This window comes from Oryctolagus cuniculus, chromosome 2, assembly GCF_051225735.1.
Source record: "Oryctolagus cuniculus isolate XC-2025 breed Fujian yellow rabbit chromosome 2, ASM5122573v1, whole genome shotgun sequence".
Taxonomy (NCBI): Eukaryota; Metazoa; Chordata; class Mammalia; order Lagomorpha; family Leporidae; genus Oryctolagus; species Oryctolagus cuniculus.
This window is the reverse complement of record NC_142868.1, coordinates 43,455,376-43,474,873: the sequence shown is the minus strand read 5'-3', so window position 1 is coordinate 43,474,873 and position 19,498 is coordinate 43,455,376. Positions and strand designations below refer to the sequence as shown.

Sequence of the window (19,498 nt, the reverse complement as noted above, 5' to 3'; positions counted from 1 at the left end):
ACCAGCAAGAAGCTGGAATCAGAAACAAAGGCAGGACTCGAACCCAGGTGCTCTGATCCAGGATGCAGACTCTTAGAGAACTGAATAAATGCCACCCACCTTCAAAGCAAACACCAGGTGTGAGGAGTGTGAACTATTCCAACTATCGACGCTGGGGGTCCCGAGATCAGCGTCTTACCTGGTCCTTTGGCCTCACCTGAAAGACTAAGTATCGAGGACTCCATCAGATCTGGCCTCTCGGGTGGAGGAACACACAGGGACAAAGGATGTCACTGAGCGCACTCGGGACAAATTTTCTCGAGCTCCAAGGTTAGAAAAGATAGTGCTCGGCCGGCGCCGCGGCTCACTAGGCTAATCCTCTGCCTTGCGGCGCCGGCACACCGGGTTCTAGTCCAGGTCGGGGTGCCGGATTCTGTCCCGGTTGCCCCTCTTCCAGGCCAGCTCTCTGCTGTGGAGGACCTGCACCCGCATGGGAGACCAGGGAAAGCACCTGGCTCCTGGCTTCAGATCAGCGCGGTGTGCCGGCCGCGGCGGCCATTGGAGGGTGAACCAATGGCAAAAAGGAAGACCTTTCTCTCTGTCTCTCTCTCTCACTGTCCACTCTGCCTGTCAAAAAAAAAAAAATAAATAAAAATAAATAAAATAAAATAAAATAAAAACAGGAGCAAGGTCAAGGTGGGCTGCAGGGGTGTGGGGTGGCATGGTCAGGGTCACCACAGCGGTTCAGAAGCAGCAGAAGGAATGCTTGGAGCAACTCCGGCTGACCTCAGGCTGAGCTCCCAAGGCCTTGAGCGTTCCTCAAGTGCTGGCTGGTTCCTTAGCCTGCTCCTCCCATAAGGTAGGAAACAAGTAGTGGTTTTCCGTAGGAAGACACCAAGGCGGGAGAGCTGTACCTGACCAGACAAAAGCCTAGGGGAAAATCCCCAGGGCACTCACCTGGAAGCCTGGGGTGGCCAGTGATCTCCAAGTCCTTCCTGGGGTCTACCTTCTGGGGCGATGGTTGAAGATACTTGATCCTGCTTTTAAGTTCAGTGGGGGATTTATTGAATTACCTGCCTACAGTGCAAGGACTGCCATGGGTGAAATCGGCAGACACCCCCACAAATTCATATGGTGAAGCTCTAAGCCCCAGTGCAGCAGTGTTTGGAGATGTGGCCTTCGGGGAGGCAACAGAGGTTAAATGAGGCCATCAGAGTGAGAGCCTAACCCAGCAGGGCTGCGTCCTTACAGAAAGAGGGGGAGACTCCGGTGCCTGCTCTTTCCACCACCACGTGGGGAGGACCAAGGGAGGATGAGGACCAAGGGAGGATGAAGCAACAAGGCAGATGCTTGCAAGCCAGGAAGAGCGCCCTCACCAGGAACCAACTCGCGGCCCCCAGAAGTGGGGAAAATCAACGTCACTCAATCTATGCGAGGACGTCCCCAACTGACCACTAGGGGGCATTCCCTAGCAGAGTTCCTTCTTCCACCTGATCTTGCTCAAGGTGGCGCCTGGGACTCATTCATCAACAGCTCTTTCCTAATACAAATTTTGTTCAGCCTGCTCCAGAAGTACACACAGCAGTCCCTCACGGAGGCCACTCTCACTGCCCACTGAGAGGGAGGAACAAGCCCTAACCCGGGAGACTGGTGCTGGTTACTGAGAGTCAGACGTGGGACAGGGCTGCGATTCCACCCCACTTGCAAGCTCACACGTTAGCCTGGCCTCCTCTCACAGGTGCTGGGTCAGAGACAAAGCACAGCTCTACTCACAGCGATGGTAGTAGGCAGCTCTCAGGGTTTGGGCTCGTGATCCCCGTGCCAGTTCCCACCGCAACGTGGCCAAGGCCGGGTGCTGCCCGCAGAGGCACTGAGCGGCGTTCCTGGAGAAGCAGCTCAAGCTCGGGTCTCATCACAGGCAGTGAGTTTGCCTGAATTCGTCTCCGGAGGGAGAAACCATCGTTATCCTACGAGACATAAGCGCATCTGCCCTTTGCGCTTATTCAGCTCGCATTCGAGAGTGTTCATTGTAGACACACCCTGGTGACATCTGGCAAGATACATGTCCCGGTGGCTCTGCCTTTCTGAAGCCTGATTGTGGCACCTCAACAGTTTCGATAGACTTCACTATTTATTATCGGCATGACATAGTTCTGGATAATGGAAATGACCTTGGGACCTACACTTGAATACAAAGGAGTCTTGTATCCTGCAGTTTCATGTCTGTTTTAAAATGCAAGTTTCACCATTAAGGAGAGTGGGTTTTTTTTAATATTTATTTATTTATTTGAAAGTCAGAGTTAGAGAGAGAGAGGTCTTCCATCTGTAGGCTCACTCCCCAGTTAGCCACAATGGCTGGAGCTGTGCTGACCCGAAGCCAGGAGCCAGGAGCTTCCTCCGGGTCTCCCACGTGGGTGCAGGGGCTCAAGGACTTGGGCCATCTTCCACTGCTATCCCAGGCCTTAGCGGAGAGCTGGATTGGAAGAGGAGCAGCCGGGACATGAGCTGGCGCCCACATGAGATGTCGGCACTACAGGCGGTGGCCCCAAAGAGAGTGTTTTACTCATAGTTTCCACTGGGAGGGTGCACACCACACCACACAGGCCACAGGGAGAAACCCTGGTGTGGGGAGCAACTCGGACTAGACTAAGTTACTGGAATTAAGACTTATTCTATGCATCTGCTCTCCCACAATATGGCGCTGGGAGAGGAGAAAACAGCTTCTACACAGCTGCCTCCAGTTCAGCCAATAAACTGTAGGACTTGCTCCTGATTGGAGGAGAGCAGCGTACTCGGCGTGTGGGCAGGGATTGGCGGAGGAGGACTATAAAGGAGGAGAGAGACGGCATGCACCAGGAACATCTAAGGGGAACACCTGTGCAGCCCCCGAGAGAGCCGGCCGGCGGTGTGCCGCTCCCCTGCGGAAGTGGGGAAAGTTGCCAGGGGGAACCGCCCTTCCACGGAGGTGGAAGGGACGGCAGCCAACCCGGGAAGAACCAGCAGCAAACCCGGGAAGGGCCGAGCAGACGGAAGAACAGCGCAGGGTCCTGTGTCGTTCCTCCACGAAGAGGGGGAGCGACACCTGGGTCAGTCAGGAGGCAATGGGAGCGAGGAGAGAATGTGGGCAAAGCCTTCATCGTGATCTCTTTGGAAGGAACAGGCAGGGCAGGGTGAACCTGTTTAGAACGGTGAGCCCAAGTAGGGGCTATGCACGATTTGTAAATGAAAGGCAAGCTCACAATCAAGGGGCTTGCCTCCCCAGGAATTGCCAGCTCTGGGAAGGACTGCCTGCTTTCGGCTCAGTCAGGCTCCATCTGAGGGCATTTTAAAAAATATTTATTTGAAAGACGGAGTGATAGAAAGGAAGAGACACAGGGAGAGGGAGAGTTATTCCATCCAGTGGTTGTCAGTTTTTTTTTTTTTTTTTTAACAGGCAGAGTGGACAGTGAGAGAGAGAGAGAGAGAAAGGTCTTCCTTTGCCGTTGGTTCACCCTCCAATGGCCGCTGCGGCCAGCGCGCTGCGGCCAGCACACTGCGCTGATCCGAAGCCAGGAGCCAGCTGCTTCTGGTCTCCCATGGGGTGCAGGGCCCAAGCACTTGGGCCATCCTCCACTGCACTCCCAGGCCACAGCAGAGAGCTGGACTGGAAGAGGGGCAACCGGGACAGAATCTGGTGCCCCGACCAGGACTAGAACCCAGTGTGCCGGCGTCGCAAGGCGGAGGATTAGCCAAGTGAGCGGTGGCGCCGGCCTGTTTTTTTTTTTTTTTTTTTTTTTTTTTATTTACTTGAAAGTCAGAGTAACAGAGAGAGGAAGAGATAGAGGGAGAGATTTTTTTTCCATCCACTGGTTTACTCCCCAGATGGCTGCAACAACCAGGGCTGGGCCAGGCCAAAGCCTGAAGCCAGGAGCTTCTTTTGGGTCTTCTACATGGGTACAGGGGCCCAAGCATTTGGGCCATCCTGGCTGCTTTCCCAGGCCATTAGCAGGGAGCTCGTTAGGAAGTAGAGCAGCTGGGACATGAACTGATGTCCATATGGGATGTGGGTTGCAGGCAGTGTTGCTGCTACACCACAGCGCCGGCCCCGTGGTTGGACATTTTTAAAAAGCGTCTTTCTTTCTTTCTTTCTTTCTTTCTTTTTAGCTTAGAAAGGCATTCTAGCTTGGAGATACTCCTCTACTGTCCATGTCTTTATGCCCCCTCCTTGGCCCCGGGTCTCTGGAGGTGGGGCAGAGACTGCTGCCCTGGCTTAGGGTGGTTCCAAGCCATTGACTGAGAGAGAGAAGGGCCCAAGGAAATGCAGGACACCCAGAATTATGCAAAGATGAACTTCTCATACAATATACATCAGAGCCCCAGTTTTGAAGTCGTGTTGCAGTAAAATGTCTCAATTTGGGTTTCTGGCAACCACAACCATCATCTTAAGAGAGGTACACGCACATGTAAATAAGATATTAACATGGCAAGATTGCTTTAGATCGCGTTCCCATCTGCTTTGGTCCTGTAATTGTGTGAGAAGGTACAGTTCTTGGAATCTGGCCGAGGCAAGAAAACACGTCGTGATCACTCTAGGTTTGCAGCAGCTGTCACGTGCTTACTTCTGAAAGCAAATTTCAAGTGAAATTCCAATGTCTTGTAGGTGGCCTGTTCTGATGTTGCTTGGGAGAATGCTTCCAAACCAAGCTACGGATCCGAGTTATCTGGAAGGCTTCTAGAAACTCCAAGCCCTGGGCTCTGCTCTCCGAGATTGTGATGGGGCTGTTGAAAAGCTGTCCTTTTCAAAAGCTGCTCTCGTAGCTGTGATTAAAAAAAAAAAAAAACAAAAAACCTGGTTTGGGAGCCATTGGTGCCGTGGTTTGATCTCCTCTGAAACTGGTGTTGCAATTTAGTCCTCATGATGAGATGTTAAAAGGTGGAACCAGATGGCACCTTTAAGAGTGACTGGGGCTCCGCCTGCATGAATAGATCAACCCAGGCTCGCGGCGAGTGCCTCAGTGAGTCAAGGGCCCATCTGGAGGGCAGGTCTGCCGTCCGAACCTGCGTGGTGAGAGGGCTCCTGTGCTCCCTGTCTCTCACTGCGTGATGCTCTGTACACCCTGGGACTCTGCCAGTAAGAAAGCCGTGACCGGATGCCTCGACCTTGGACCTGAACTGTGAGCCCGACCCAACACCTCTTTTCTTGGTGACTCTCCCATGTTGTGGTGGTGTGTACTAGCTGCGGGAATGCCTGCTAGGGTGCTTGGTTTAGCTCAAATCTCCCTGTTTGAGATGTGGTCTCTGTGCCGGCAGCCTCAGTGTCACCAGGGGATGCGTGGAAACCCCAGCTCAACTCTCTCCCGGTGTCCACAGCGGTCTGCGCCCGTGGAAGAAGCCCCGTCTGGGGGTGTCCACGGGCCCCGGGGGCGTGCTTGGGAGAAAATGCTGAGCTCACCGTCGGTCAGGAAGTCTTGAGAAGTTTTCAGAGGGCGTAGAAGGCAGAGAGCAAAGCAGAGGAAGGGAAGGAAGGGCAGCAGGTGGACGTGGGATGGGATGAGGGCGTTCTACCGCTCCAGTCTTGCCGAAAGCCAAAACACAAACTGGACTTCATGGGCTTGTTGTTGCTGTACTCGGCTACCTACTTAGAGCTGGCTTTCACGTGGGGAAGTGCCACCCTGGGTTCTCTAGGCATTAACCGAATACGTACAAAGTGTGTTAATGCTGGTCGTTTGGGGTTTCTTTGAGGTTTTCACTCGGCCAAGGACACGGGGCTGCTTGGTCCCCCAAGACTGGGCCTGGGAGCAGCCCTGGATTCCATGATCTTGCCCCTATTGTGTGGCTCTGGGAGAGTCACGTGGTTTTCTTGGTCCCGGTTTTCCCGGGGAAAGCTTCAGTGGCCCCCAATCTCGTCAGGTCCTTGCCCTATTTGTAATGCACCCTGTTTGCTCGTCTAGAATGAAAACCATAGCTGTAACTACCCACAGACGTAATCTTTCAAGAGTAGCTGATACAGTTCCTATAAATAGTAAATTAAAGTAGGTTCCAGTAAAACAATTCACATCTCACCCTATAAACACCTGGGCAATATATTAGCCCTGTCTTTTCTATATGCATTCTTAAAATTTATTTGAAAGGCAGAGGGAGACCTTCCATCTGCTGACTCACTCCCCATATGCCTGCAACACTCAGGGTTGGACCAAGTGGAATCAGAAGACAGGAACTCCACCTGGGTCTCATAGGCGCCAGGTACCCAAGCATTTGAACTCCCACCTGCTCCTCCCGGGGTGCACATTAGCTGGAAGCTGGATGGGAAGCAGAGGCAGAGCTCGAACCCAGGCGCTCCAACATGGGATGCGGAGGTCCCAAATAACGGCCTAACTGCTGTGCCACCGAGCTCACTCCATCTCTCCTGCTTTCTGATGCTTTGACCTCTGGGCCCTTGCCATCCCTGAAGGGACTGCTCCTCCCAGAGTTAGCCAGTTCCTCCAGACAGTGAACAACTCGCCCGCCCACCCAGCCAAACATGCTTCTGAAGTGTGAATCAAGCTGTGGGAGAGCACACCGCAGCTACTTTACCCATTCCCCATCACTATCCACCTGTGCTAATCTCCCAAGGGCCAGCTGCCAGCCATCCAGGAAAGAGTCCCTGACTTGATCCGCAGCAGCCTTCCCCAGCCTGCTTCCCCAGCCTCCCCTGCGCCTTCCTGGCCATGCTGAGGGTGCTCACCCACAGGCCCCCCCTTCCCAGTGCCACCCTGTGTGGTCCTCATGGCGTGACCAGCCTCCTGGCAACTGTAACAGACTACCTCCTGATCTGCTGGCCTCACTGTGCCCCAACTTCTCCAGGCAGAAAACGGGCAGAGATTGGCCCAGGGAGACCTCAGGTTACCCCTTGGCACTACTTGTAATGAAGAAGGAGGATTTTGGCACAGTTGGATGATCAGGAGCTGTGTTCTAGAAGGACGGAGGCTGAGGAAGCAGAGGCAACCAATTGACTGGCATGAGATAGGAGGAGGAGACACCGGGCAGGGTGAGCACCAGCACACGGGCAGGCAGGAGGAGACACCGGGCAGGGTGAGCACCAGCACACGGGCAGGCAGGAGGAGACACCGGGCAGGGTGAGCACCAGCACACGGGCAGGCAGGAGGAGACGCCAGGCAGGGTGAGCACCAGCACACGGGCATTGTCTGGCACAGCAGTGCAGACACCACGGGGGCTGCCTACTCCCCATATTGCTGCGCCTGCGTCAGAGTCTTGGCTACACTTTGGTTTCCACTGTTCTACTAATCTACACTCTGGGAGGCAGCAGATGATGGCTCAAGTGTTGGTTTCCTGCCACCCACCTGGGAGTCCCAGCCAGACCCAACTGTTGTAGGCATTTGGGGGGTGAGCCAACAGATAGCTCTTTTTTTAGTCTCTTCTTTCTCGTCTCTTGTCTCTTCCTTCTCTCGTCATCTCTCTCTCTCTCCGGTCTTCTCTTGCAGATAAAATTATTTAAAAATTTCTTAAGATGTATGTATTTGAAAGGTGGAGTTACAGAGAGAAGAGCGACAATGCTTCCATCCACTGGTTCACTCCCCAAATGGCTGCAATGCTGGGGCTGGGCCAAGCCAAAGCCAGGAGCTTCCTCCCTGTCTTCCACATGGGTTCAGGGACCCGAGCACTTTGGCCATTCTCTGCTGCTTTCCCAAGCACATTAGTAGGGAGCTGGATTAGAAGTGGAGCAGCCAGGACTCAAATTGGCACCCACATGGGATGCTAGTGCTGCAGGCCACAGCTTAACCTACTATGCCACAGCATTGACCACCATTTAAAAAATTCTAAAGGGACCAGCGTCGCAGCACAGTGGGTTAAACTGCCACTGGTGATGCTGGTGGTCACATATCCGAGCGTCTTTTTGCGTCCCAGCTGCTGTTTCCAAGCCAGCTCCTTGCTAATGCACTGGGGAAGCAGCTGGGTCCCTGCACCCATAGGAGAGACAGAGTTCCAGGCTCCTGGCTTTGGCCTGGCTCAGCCCCAGCTGCTGCAACCATTTAGGGAGTGAACCAGGGAATGGGAAATTCTCCCTCCCCCTGGTCTCTTTCCTCCCTCCCCTCCCAGACACTCTGCCTTTCAAATCAATAAGATCAAGCTTTGAAACACAGTTTAAGCAACACAGCTGCTTTAGATCTTCCTTTTTTTTTTTTTTTTTTTTTGACAGAGTAGACAGAGAGAAAGGTCTTCCTTTACCGTTGGTTCACCCTCCAGTGGCCAATGGCCGCTGATCCGAAGCCAGGAGCCACGTGCTTCTCCTGGTCTCCCATGAGGGTGCAGGACCCAAGCACTTGGACCATCCTCCACTGCACCCCTGGGCCACAGCAGAGAGCTGGACTGGAAGAGGGGCAGAATCTGGGACAGAATCCGGCTCTCCGACCAGGACTAGAACCCAGTGTGCTGGCGCTGCAGGCAGAGGATTAGCCTAGTGAGCTGCGGCGCCGGCCAGATCTTCCTTTCACAATGGTGTGAGTCACTTCCACTCCAAAGGCGCGCTTTGCAGTGTGCATGCCTCTGGCCCCCAGATGAGAGTTAGGAGCCTGGGCTCTGGCGTGACATTGGCATCTCAGCTCTGCCACTTTGCCCCCCTGTGTGGTTGTTGAGCTAGTTGTCTAATTGTTAAAATGTAATCGGGTGCTTATTTATGGGTAGCTGTAAGGACGGGATAATGCCCATAAAGGGCTTTGCTCAATGTATGGTTCTTAATACGCATTTAAGATATTATTAATTTGTGGTGTCTGATCGGGCTAGTTTCAAATTGTCCACCAGAGGGCGCCAAACACTAGCCTCATACTTGGAACGAGCGTGCAGTGTCTTCTGCCTGTTTGTAAAACGCTCTCAAAACCCTAAGCATTCTTGTCTGAACAGATTTTCCATGTGTTTGCATTTTCACCCTGGAGAAACTCTGAAATGAAATTTCAAAAGTGCAACTGCAAGACTTAGTTTAAATTAAACAAAAGCTCTTACATCTGTGCAGACAACAACTTTGCCAGGATGGCCATCGCTGTGGGCCAGCAGCGCATGCCGGGCAGAGCTTTGGGGCAGCCTGTCCTTTGAGCAGGCAGCAGGGATGTACCGTCTGCAGAGAAGTTAAACACAATGGCACAGCGGACTCGCAGCCATTCTAAATCATGTCAGTGGTAAAATATTGCTCCAACAAAAACTTGGTTCTAAGTCTATTTATGATTGCATTTTTTTTTAATTTATTTATTCAAAAGGTAGACTTACAGAGGTAGAGACAGAAGTCTTTCATCTGCAGGTTCACTCCACAAATGGCCACAACGACCAGGGCTGGGCCAAGCCTATGCCAGGAGCTAGGAGCTTCCTCCAGGTCTCCCACGTGGGTGCAGGGGCACAAGCGCTTGGGCCATCTTCTACTGCTTTCCCAGGCCGCAGCAGAGAGCTGGATAGGGAGTGGAGCAGCCAGGACACGAACTGGTGCCCATATGGGAGGCCAGCACTGTAGGTGGCGGCTTTATCTGCTAGGCCACAGTGCCGGCCCCTATGCATAGTTTTTTTTGAAGATGAATTTCCCATGAAGTTTTTGAAGGCCCCCTCATTTGCGTGGGTTTTGGAATTGTTTGGACCTAAATAAACTTATCTTTTAATTCCGTTTTCCATGAGCATTTGAAGTCCTCTGGAAGTTCAGAGAACTTCCTGCCCCCCCCCCCCCCCCGTGGACTCGTGGACTCGGTTCCACGCGTTTCCCCTCCACTGCAGGTTCCTATTGCAACAGAACCACTTCACGCTTGGGGTTTGCTCCCTGAGCAGCACCCACCCGCGGCTCCTGCGTTAGAGTAGAATCAGAAGTAACTGACAGTGATCGCAGAGATGAAGAAACTGACCTGAGTTCCCACACTTTCGTCATTTTTTGATTTTAAAAACTCTAAATTTTGACTTGTGTTTAAAATTGAAAGCTAAACCAGTGAAGACTGTGACATTAGTTTCTTGATCAGCACAGAGCAAATTTAGCTGTTACATTCCATTTCATTTAAATTTAGTATTCTTCCTTTACAATGTGTTTTGAACCAAGAAAATGAGTACACCCACCCGACTGTTCAGTGATGATTGTAAGTGTACTTTAGTTGTACAGCACGGGGAGGTATGTTAAGCTTTCCTCTCCAGGGTCAGACATGCTAGATCCACGTTTGTGTTAAATCCAGGCTGACCTGACTGCCGGCGCCCTGGCTGGGAGGAGCAGGCTGCCGACTGCCCTTGCAGAGAGGAACGAGGGCTTCCCTCAGGGAAAGTGGAATCCTGGGGCAGCGAGGCTGAGTGCTGTGCTTCCGGGGAATCCTGGGGGTGGTGTCACTGTCCCTGCAGCCCCTCTCCTGACTGGCACCAAGGCCCAGCACTCCCCACTCCGGCTCCTACCCAGATCCTCCACTTAAGGAGGTCCTACTGGGGAACATCCCAGAGCGTTTGGTAAATTGTTCCATCGACCTGCAAGCTGACCTGTGCAGACCAGAGGGGCAGGCTGCAGGAGCCGGCGACCCGGAGAGCCTTGGGGTGAATGTATCTAGGCTGTGACCCCACGCGTGACGTCTGTCCGGGTTATACCCAGGATGACAAACCACCCGTCAGTGGAGTGCAGTCAGTTACCACCCATTGAGAGATCCTGGCAACACGTCTGTTCTTCTCTGCATTGCTGCCATGTTTCTGGTCCCCTCCCCCTGCCTTTTAACTCAAAATTGATCAAAGATCTAAATATAAGACCTAAAACTCAAACTCCCCCAGGAAAATGTTGGGGAAAATCGTTTGGCAGTGATTTCTCTATCACATCAAAACCCAGGCAAATAAAATGGACTACCTTAAAATTTGTTTAATTTTCTGTTTTTTATAAGTTACATAGTATATGCTATTTTTAAAATTCTCTCACTTCTCACAGGGAGTGTTTTTTCTGAATTTTTTAAAAGGTTTATTTTGAGAGGCAGAGTTAGAGAAAGAAGGAAAGGTCTTCCATTTACTGCCTACATGGCTGCAATAGTCAGAGCTGAGCCAGTCCGAAGCCGGGAGCTTCTTCCGGGTCTCTCACTTGGGTGCAGGGGCCCAAGCACTCGGGCCATCCTCCACTGCCTTCTCAGGCTATAGCAGAGAGCTGGATTGGAAGTGGAGCAGCAAGGATTCAAACCGGCGCCCATATGGAATGCCGGCACTGCAGGCAATGGCTTTACCTGCTATGCCACAGTGCTGGCCCAAACCTTAAAATTTAAAACTCCTGTGCATCCAAGTACATGATCAACAGTGAAAAGGCGACTCATGGTATACCTGCAATCACGTCTGGTAAGCAGTTAATATTAAGGATACATTAAAAAAAAAAAAAAAAACAAAGCTCCTACAACTCAAAAGCAACAAGAAAAACCTGATTTAAATCAATGGGCAAGGGGCTGGTGCTATGGTGTAGAGGGCTAAGCCTCTGCCTTCGGAGCTGTGATCCCATATCCGTGCCCGTTCAAGTCCCACTGCTTCTCTTCTGGTCCCACTCTCTGCTATGGCCTGGGAAAGCAGAAGATGATGGCCCAAGTCCTTGGGCCCCTGCACCTGCATGGGAGACCCGGAAGAAGCTCCTGGCTCTGGATCAGCTCAGCTCTAGGCAGTCATGGCCATTTGGGGAGTGGACCAGCAGATGGAAGATTCTTTTTCCCCTCCTCCTCCTGCTTCTCCCCCTCTAACTCAACCCACTTTCAAGTAAAATAAAGCTTAAAAAAAAGGCAAAAGACTTGAACAGATTTCTCCAGAAAGACACATAAATGACCAATAAGCACACGAAAAGATGATCAACACCACAAATTGTTAGGAAAATGATAAAACCACAATGAGCTATAACCTCACGCTCAGTAGGATGGCTGCTCTCAGAAAATAAGCATTGTTGAAGGTAGGGAAATCGGAACCGGCAAAAATGTAAAATGCTACAGCCACTGTGGAAAACAGTACAGCAGTGTCTCCAGAATTGAAGTTACCATGTGATCCATTAATCTGCTGTCTCAAAGAGATGGGTCTGCTCATGCTCCTAGCAGTGCAATTCACTCTCACAGGAGTCAAATGTGGAAGCAACAGGAATACATTTCACACTTCCTTTAAAGACTTGGGATATGTATACGTGGGATTTGACACGATTTTATATTAATATAGCATGAGTTTTTTTCTTTTATAATCTTAACCATTTTTTAAAATGATGTATTTGTTTGAAAGGCAGACAAACAGATCTTCCATCTGCTGGTTCACTCCCCAAATGGCTGCAAAAGCTGGGGCTGGGCCAGGCTAAAGCCAGGAGCCAGGAACTGTATTGTGCTCTCCCATTTGGATGGCGTGGGCCCAAGCACTTGGGCCATTTTCCACTGCTTTCCCAGGCCATAGCAGAGAGCGAGATGGGAAGAGGAGCAGCCGGCCCACGAACTGGTGCCCATATGGGATGCTGGAACTTCAGGCCAGGGCGTTAACGAGCTGCGCCACAGCACCAACTTGAACTGGTGCCCATATGGGATGCTGACACGGCGGGAGGCAGCTTTACCTGCTGTGCTACAGTGCCAGCCCCAATATAGTTTTTTGAAAATATGTACCTTTTGATGAATTTTTAAAAAATATTTATTTGGAAGTCAGTTACACAGAGAAGAGGTACAGAGAGATCTTCTATCCAATGGTTCACTCCCAGATTGGCTGCAATGGCCGGAGCTGCGCCGATCCAAAGCCAGGAGCCAGGAACTTCTTCTGGGTCTCCTTCCGGGTCTCCTACGTGGGTGCAGAGGCCCAAGAACTTGGGTCATCTTCTACTGCTTTCCCAGGCCATAGCAGAGAGCTGGATCAGAAGTGGAGCAGCCGGGTCTCAAACTGGTGCTTCAGGCCAGGGTGTTAACCTGCTGTGCCACAGCACCGACCCCTTGATGAATGTGTTAGTAACTAAGTTGACTTTTATGGGGTCTTCTCATCTGAAACTTTTCTTTTCCAAGAAGGGAGCTAGGGAATGCTCCAGTCCCCAGAACACGGATTTATTTAAACTACCAATACAGATGGCCACCGTACTGTATAATTTGCATCTCGATTCATCCAGGCAAATTTCAGATTTTGTTTCTCTTGGCTGGAAAGTGTTTCCTAAAAGTCCACACGCTTAAAGCAGTATGGGTTTTGGCATAATTTCTTAAACTCTTTTGCACTTTGGGGAGTCTTTGAGATTTTTTTCAAAGCTTATTCATTAATGTTCTTTGTAACATCTAGAAAGCATCAAAATAGGAGCGGCACTGAATTTCAAAGGCTGCCAACTGTGTGCGAATTCCCTCGGGAGAGAGGCTTGCCTGTCAGTCTCGTTTGCTTTGCTTCCCTGGCTGTCCTAGGGATGTAATTAGTCCGCACAGCTGGTGTCCCGTGGATTGGTCGGGTGGTAGAGGTTTCACACATTAATACAAGCTTCTGTTTTAATAGAAGTGTTCTTAATTAGCTTAAAAATAGCTCTTGGGTCTGTTCCCGATCAGATCAGCAGTTTGTATGTTACAACTTGCGCTCTCACTAAAGGTAGGACTGAAGACAAACCCGTCTGGGAAAGGGGTTGTTGGATCAGAGCCTGACTTCCTGCCAGGGCTATAGGGGTGGGCGGGGCGATTCCATGGAAAAGGGGCAGGGGGTGGCTGTGGGTGGAGCGAAAATCCCTGAAGAGATTTAAGGTCACCGTTGCACATTGAGCACTTTACAGCTTTAAATTCAAAAGCTTCCTGATCATGTGTCATTTGGTTTATAGCGAGTCATTCCTATGAAGGCCGTGGTAAGGTTAGGTTAACTAGTAACATTAGTTCCATTTTAATTTGAGGGATCTTTCCCACGACAAACATAAAATTAGGGATTCCTTTGACAAATGTTTTTCACTAGAACCAGACCAACCACTAATGTTACCACCCATAATTATGGGCCTGCTCCTTAGTAAGTTTTATTTTTTAATTTATTTTTTTAAGATTTACAGAGAGGCAGAGTTGGAGAGGGAGAGAAAGAGACTGAGAGATCTATTCCATCTGCTGGTTTACTCTTCAAATGGCCTCAACTGACAGAGCTGGGTTGATCCGGAGCCAAGAGCCAGGAACTACTTCCGGGTCTCCCACACAGGTGCAAGGACCCAAGCACTTGGGCCATCTTCTGCTGCTTTCCCAGGCCATTAGCAGAGAGCTGGATTGGAAGTGGAGCAGGGGGGACTCGAACCATGTGGGATGCTGGCACTACAGGCAGAGGTTTAACCTTCTATGCTACAGTGTAGTTCCCCTCCACCCCCAACTTGTCCCATAAGTTTTAAGAAATGCACCTGAGGTTGTCACACAAAGTAACTTATTCACAGCAAATAAGGAGGGCTCCGGAATCATTTCCAAAGTCATGCCTCCTTGGACAGGAGAAATGGGTCTGGTTTATTTCCGGGAAAATGAACATGTGAGAGGGGGAAGTTCTCATCACGTGGGGGGTGGGTACAAGTCCATGCAGGCCACGCAGGTGCAGTTCAGAAACATGTTCTAATGTAGGCTGTGTTATTGTAATAAGGCTTGAGCTTCTCCTAGGACAGAGATCTCTGTATTATGGTGAAGCAAAGTGTGACTTTTGGATGCTTTCTGGCCCACAGACACAGTGTTGCTCTTGAACCAGTCCAGGGTGACCAGTGATTGCATTGTTCCCTCGAATGTGACTCAAACCTGGAAGACAGATCTGGAGACAAGTAGGCACTTGTGGGGTCTTGAGATAGAAATGGTAACCAATAGAGTTTTGAGCTGCCTGGGGCATTAGCTGGTGACAGTAATGCAAACATATGCCAACATATGTTAACAGTTCAGTTCCTAAGTCTCTCTAGACATGTTCCAGGTGTTCAAAACCTCCTGGACACTGCTGGTTTAGACCATGTTTCTGTAGCTATTGCTGCTTCACCCTGATCATCTTCCTCCTCTGTTCTTTCTTTGACAGCTTCGTTGACATATAATTCATATATTGTGCAATTCATTTGCTTAAAGCACATAATGCAAGATTTTCATTATAAAAGTTGCACCACCATCCTCACAATCACATTTAGAATATTTTCATCACTCCAAAAAGAAACATCATTCCCTTTAGCTATCCTCCTCTTTCCCCTCTACAGCTAGCTGGAAGCAGTAGCCAGTCTTTCTCCATAGATTCGCTTATTCTGTAGATTTCATACAAATGGATCATATGTTATGCAATATGTTCTGACTGCCACTTTCTTTTTTTTTTTTTTATTTTTTTGACAGGCAGAGTGGACAGTGAGAGAGAGAGAGAGAGAGAAAGGTCTTCCTTTGCCGTTGGTTCACCCTCCAATGGCCGCCATGGCCAGCGCGCTGCAGCCAGCGCACCGCGCTGATCCGATGGCAGGAGCCAGGTACCTATCCTGGTCTCCCATGGGGTGCAGGGCCCAAGCACTTGGGCCATCCTCCACTGCACTCCCTGGCCATAGCAGAGAGCTGGCCTGGAAGAGGGGCAACTGGGACAGAATCCGGCACCCCGACCGGGACTAGAACCTGGTGTGCCGGCGCCACAAGGCGGAGGATTAGCCTAGTGAGCCGCGGCGCCAGCCGACTGCCACTTTCAATAGGAAGTTTTTCAAACTTGACCCACATTTGAGCATGTACCAGCACTTCATTATTTTTTGAAGCCAAATAATACTTCATTGCATGGATATATCACAATTTGTTTATCCATTTGCTGGTAGGTGGGTATTTCGGTTTCCATCTTTCAGGTACTATGCATAATGCTAAATAAAGCATTTGTGTATGCGTTTTTGAGTGGACATCTGTGCTATGGTTTGAACAGGATTTGACTCCCAAACTCAGGCAGACATTATACCCCGAAGTCTTTTGTTAATAGTCCTAAAGAGGATAGAGGCTTGATCCAATTATTCCATCTGAAGGTGGGGTTTGGGGAAGGGATTGGGTTGGATTAGGTTGCGAGGACAGGGTCCCCTGAGTGGGTTTATAGGAGAGATTACACAGACTTGGAACAAGCTTGCTTTGTGTGTCTCCCTACTTCCCAGCTTGCCCCGAGTTCCTCCCGGTGTGCGCTTCTCCATCCACCATCCTCATCAGGTCCCAGCCTAATGGGGCTGCCGAGCCTTGGATGGTAAACCTCCAATCCTATGAGCCAAAATAAACTGTGTTCCTTCTAGGTAGCTTCGGTCAGGTATTATAGTGGCAGTAACAATGCTGGCTAATACAGCATGCTGTTGTTCTGTTTGGGTGTATACTTAAGAGTGGAGTTGCTGGTTGATGATCTGTTTGGCTTTTTGAGAAATTGCCACTGTTTTTTTTTTTTAATATTTATTATTTTAAAGAGTTACAGAGAAGGAAATGCAGAGGCAGAGAGAGAGAGAGACAGACCTTCCATCGCTGGTTCATCCCTGAAATGGCTGCAACAGCCAGGGCTGGGCCAGGCCAAAGTCAGAAGTTTCATTTGGGTTTCCCATGTGGGTGGCAGAGGCCCAAGGATTTGGGCCATCTTCTGCTGCTTTCCCAGGCACCTTAGCAAGGAACTGGATCAGAAGTGGGGCAGCCGGGACCCAAACCAGCACACATATGGGATGCTGCCGCCATAGGCTGTGGCTTAACCTGCTATGCCACAGCACTAGCCCCACCACTGTTTTCTAAAGCAACTCTACCATTTTACATTCCCACCAGATGTGCAAGAGGGTTCTAATTTCTTCATATCCTCACCAATGTCTATTATCTAACTTTTTCATTTCAGTCATCCTGGGAGTGGTAAAGAGGTATCTCAATGGTTATTATTTGCATTTCCCAATGAATAATGGTATCAAGCATATCTTTGCTTATTAACCAATTCTGTCTGAATAAATATAATCCAGTTCTTCATTTTTAAAAAAATTGAGTTATTAGTCTTTTTGTCTTTGAGTAAGCATTCATTATATATTTCTTGTGCACATCCTGTATCAGAAAAAATGATTGGCAAATATTTTCTCCCATTCTACAGATTCTTTTTACTTTCATAATAGTGTTCCTTGAAGGGGCCAGCACTGTGGCATAGTGGATAAAGCCATCGCCTGCAGTGCTGACATTCCACATGGGCGTTGGTTCTAGTCCTGGCTGCTCCACTTCTGATCCAGCTCTCTGCTATGGCCTGGGAAAGCAGTAGAAGATGGCCCAAGTCCCTGGAACCCTGTACCTGTGTGGGAGACCTGGAAGAAGCTCCTGGCTTTGGATCGGTGCAGCTCCAGCTGTTGCAGCCACGTGGAGAGTGAACCAGCGGATGGAAGACCTCTCTTTCTATCTCTGCCTCTGCCTCTATGTAACTCTGTTTTTCAAATCTTTTTTTTTTTATTTAAAAAAGTGTCCCTTGAAGCATAAAAGACTTTTATGCTATTTGAAAGTCGGAGTTAGCCAGCGCTGTGGCTCAATAGGCTAATCCTCCGCCTTGTGGCGCCAGCACACCGGGTTCTAGTCCCGGTCGGGGCGCCGGATTCTGTCCCGGTTGCCCCTCTTCCAGGCCAGCTCTCTGCTGTGGCCAGGGAATGCAGTGGAGGATGGCCCAAGTGCTTGGGCCCTGCACCCCATGGGAGACCAGGAGAAGCAGCTGGCTCCTGTTTTCGGATCAGTGCGGTGCGCCAGCCACAGCGCGCCGGCCGCGGCGGCCATTGGAGGGTGAACCAACGGCAAAGGAAGACCTTTCTCTCTGTCTCTCTCTCTCACTGTCCCCTCTGCCTGTCAAAAAAAAAAAAAAAAAAAAAAAAAAAAAAAAGTCAGAGTTAGAGAAGGAGAGGCAGAGATAGAAGTCTTCAATCCACTGGTTCACTCCCCAGTGGGCCAGAACTGGAGCCATACCCATCCAAAGCCAGGAGCCTGGAGCTTCCTCTGGGTCTTCCCACGTGGGTACAGGGGTCCAAGGACTTGGCCATCCTCCACTGCTTTCTCAGACCATAGCAGAGAGCTTGCGGTGACTGTGGGGTGGGTCCTGAAGTTGGCAGCTGGGAGGGAGCTCAACCCAGGTCTCCCATGTGAGTGGCAGGTACTCAGCTCCATGGGTCATCCCTGTTGCCTCCCAGGGTACACATCAGGAAGGGCTGGGAATTGAACCCAGGCACTCGGATGTACAATGTGGTCATCCTAACTGCAGTGTTAAACAGGGCCAAACACCCAGCCCTTTTTCTTCTCAAATCCAGGCATCCAGAGCTGTGAGTTTCCTGGGTGCCTCTTTAGCTGAATTCCACAAGATTTGGTTTATTGCGTTTTCGTTCTCATTTATCGCAAAGTATTTTCTAATTTCCACTTTGATTTCTCCTTTGATCCATTGCCTATTCAGGAATATGTTTAATTTCTACATACTTTGAGTTTCCCAAATTACTTTCCAACTTCTAGTTTAATTCCATTGAGATAGGGGGACGTACATTGTACTATTTTTTTTTTAATTTGACAGGTAGAGTTATAGACAGAGAGAAAGGTCTTCCTTCTGTTGGTTCACCCCCAAATGGCCACTATGGCCAGCACGCTGTGCCGATCTGAAGCCAGGAGCCAGGTGCCTCTTCCTGGTCTCCCACGCAGGTGCAGGGGCCCAAGCACTTGGGCCATCCTCCACTGTCCCCCTGGGCCACAGCAGAGAGCTGGACTGGAAGAGGAGCAGCCGGGACTAGAACCTGGCGCCCATGCAGGCGCCGCAGGTGGAGGATTAACCAAGTGAGCCACAGAGCCAGCCCCAAGTACAGCCCCAAGTACTATTTCAATCCTTTATAATTTGGGACAGGAAGGGAGTTTTTTAACAGGCAGAGTGGACAGTGAGAGAGAGAGACAGAGAGAAAGGTCTTCCTTTGCCATTGGTTCACCCTCCAATGGCCACCCCGGCTGGCGCGCTGCGGCCGGTGCACCGCGCTGATCCGATGGCAGGAGCCAGGTACTTATCCTGGTCTCCTATGGGGTGCAGGGCCCAAGCACTTGGGCCATCCTCCACTGCACTCCCTGGCCACAGCAGAGAGCTGGCCTGGAAGAGGGGCAACCGGGACAGAATCCGGTGCCCCGACCAGGACTAGAACCCAGTGTGCCGGCGTCGCAAGGCGGAGGATTAGCTTAGTGAGCCGCGGCGCCGGCGGAGTTGTTTTATAACATAGCCTAACGTTTATCCTGAAGAATGATCTGCGAACCCTTGATGGGTGTGTACATTTTGCTGTTGTTTGAAGTGTTCTAGAGAAATGGCAAACTCTCTTTAAAAATTTGCTGTGGAAAATTTCAAATTCCTACAAAGTACACACAGTATAATTGTTGTGAGCTGAATCCCAGACTCGCAGCCTCCAGACCTGGGAGCTCCTGTGCTCCTGCAGAATTCTCACGTACTTGGCGCTCAGATACGGCAATCTCCCGGTCCAGTTCCATCTTCACGCCAAGCGAGAGCTCGCCGGTTCGCGGTTGCGCGACAGCACAGACTCTCAGCTGTGGCCTTGGGTGAGGGGGTGGGCGGGCACGAAGCCCTGGTCGGGAATTGAGAGGCCAGCTCTGAGTAATGGGTGATCTTTGTTAAAGGGGAAACAGAGTTAAGCCTC

At 50.5% G+C, this 19,498-nt stretch overlaps 1 protein-coding gene across 4 annotated transcripts in view; it reads left to right on the top strand.

Annotated features, from left to right (window-relative positions):
* The first annotated feature begins 4,913 nt into the window (after positions 1-4,913).
* The window catches only part of MTMR9 (myotubularin related protein 9), a 115,626-nt gene continuing 101,041 nt past the window's right edge, over positions 4,914-19,498 (top strand). For 2 of the 4 annotated variants that reach the window (XM_089327200.1, XM_089327198.1), the window contains exon 1: positions 4,917-5,161. Coding sequence is in view for 1 of the 4 variants with exons in the window: in XM_089327197.1 (XP_089183323.1) it covers positions 5,062-5,132 (71 nt within the window). In the remaining 3 variants the exon portion in view is untranslated. Of the gene's footprint in view, positions 5,162-19,498 lie in introns of all 4 variants that reach the window. The other 2 variants (XM_089327197.1, XM_089327199.1) reach the window with 2 other exon arrangements.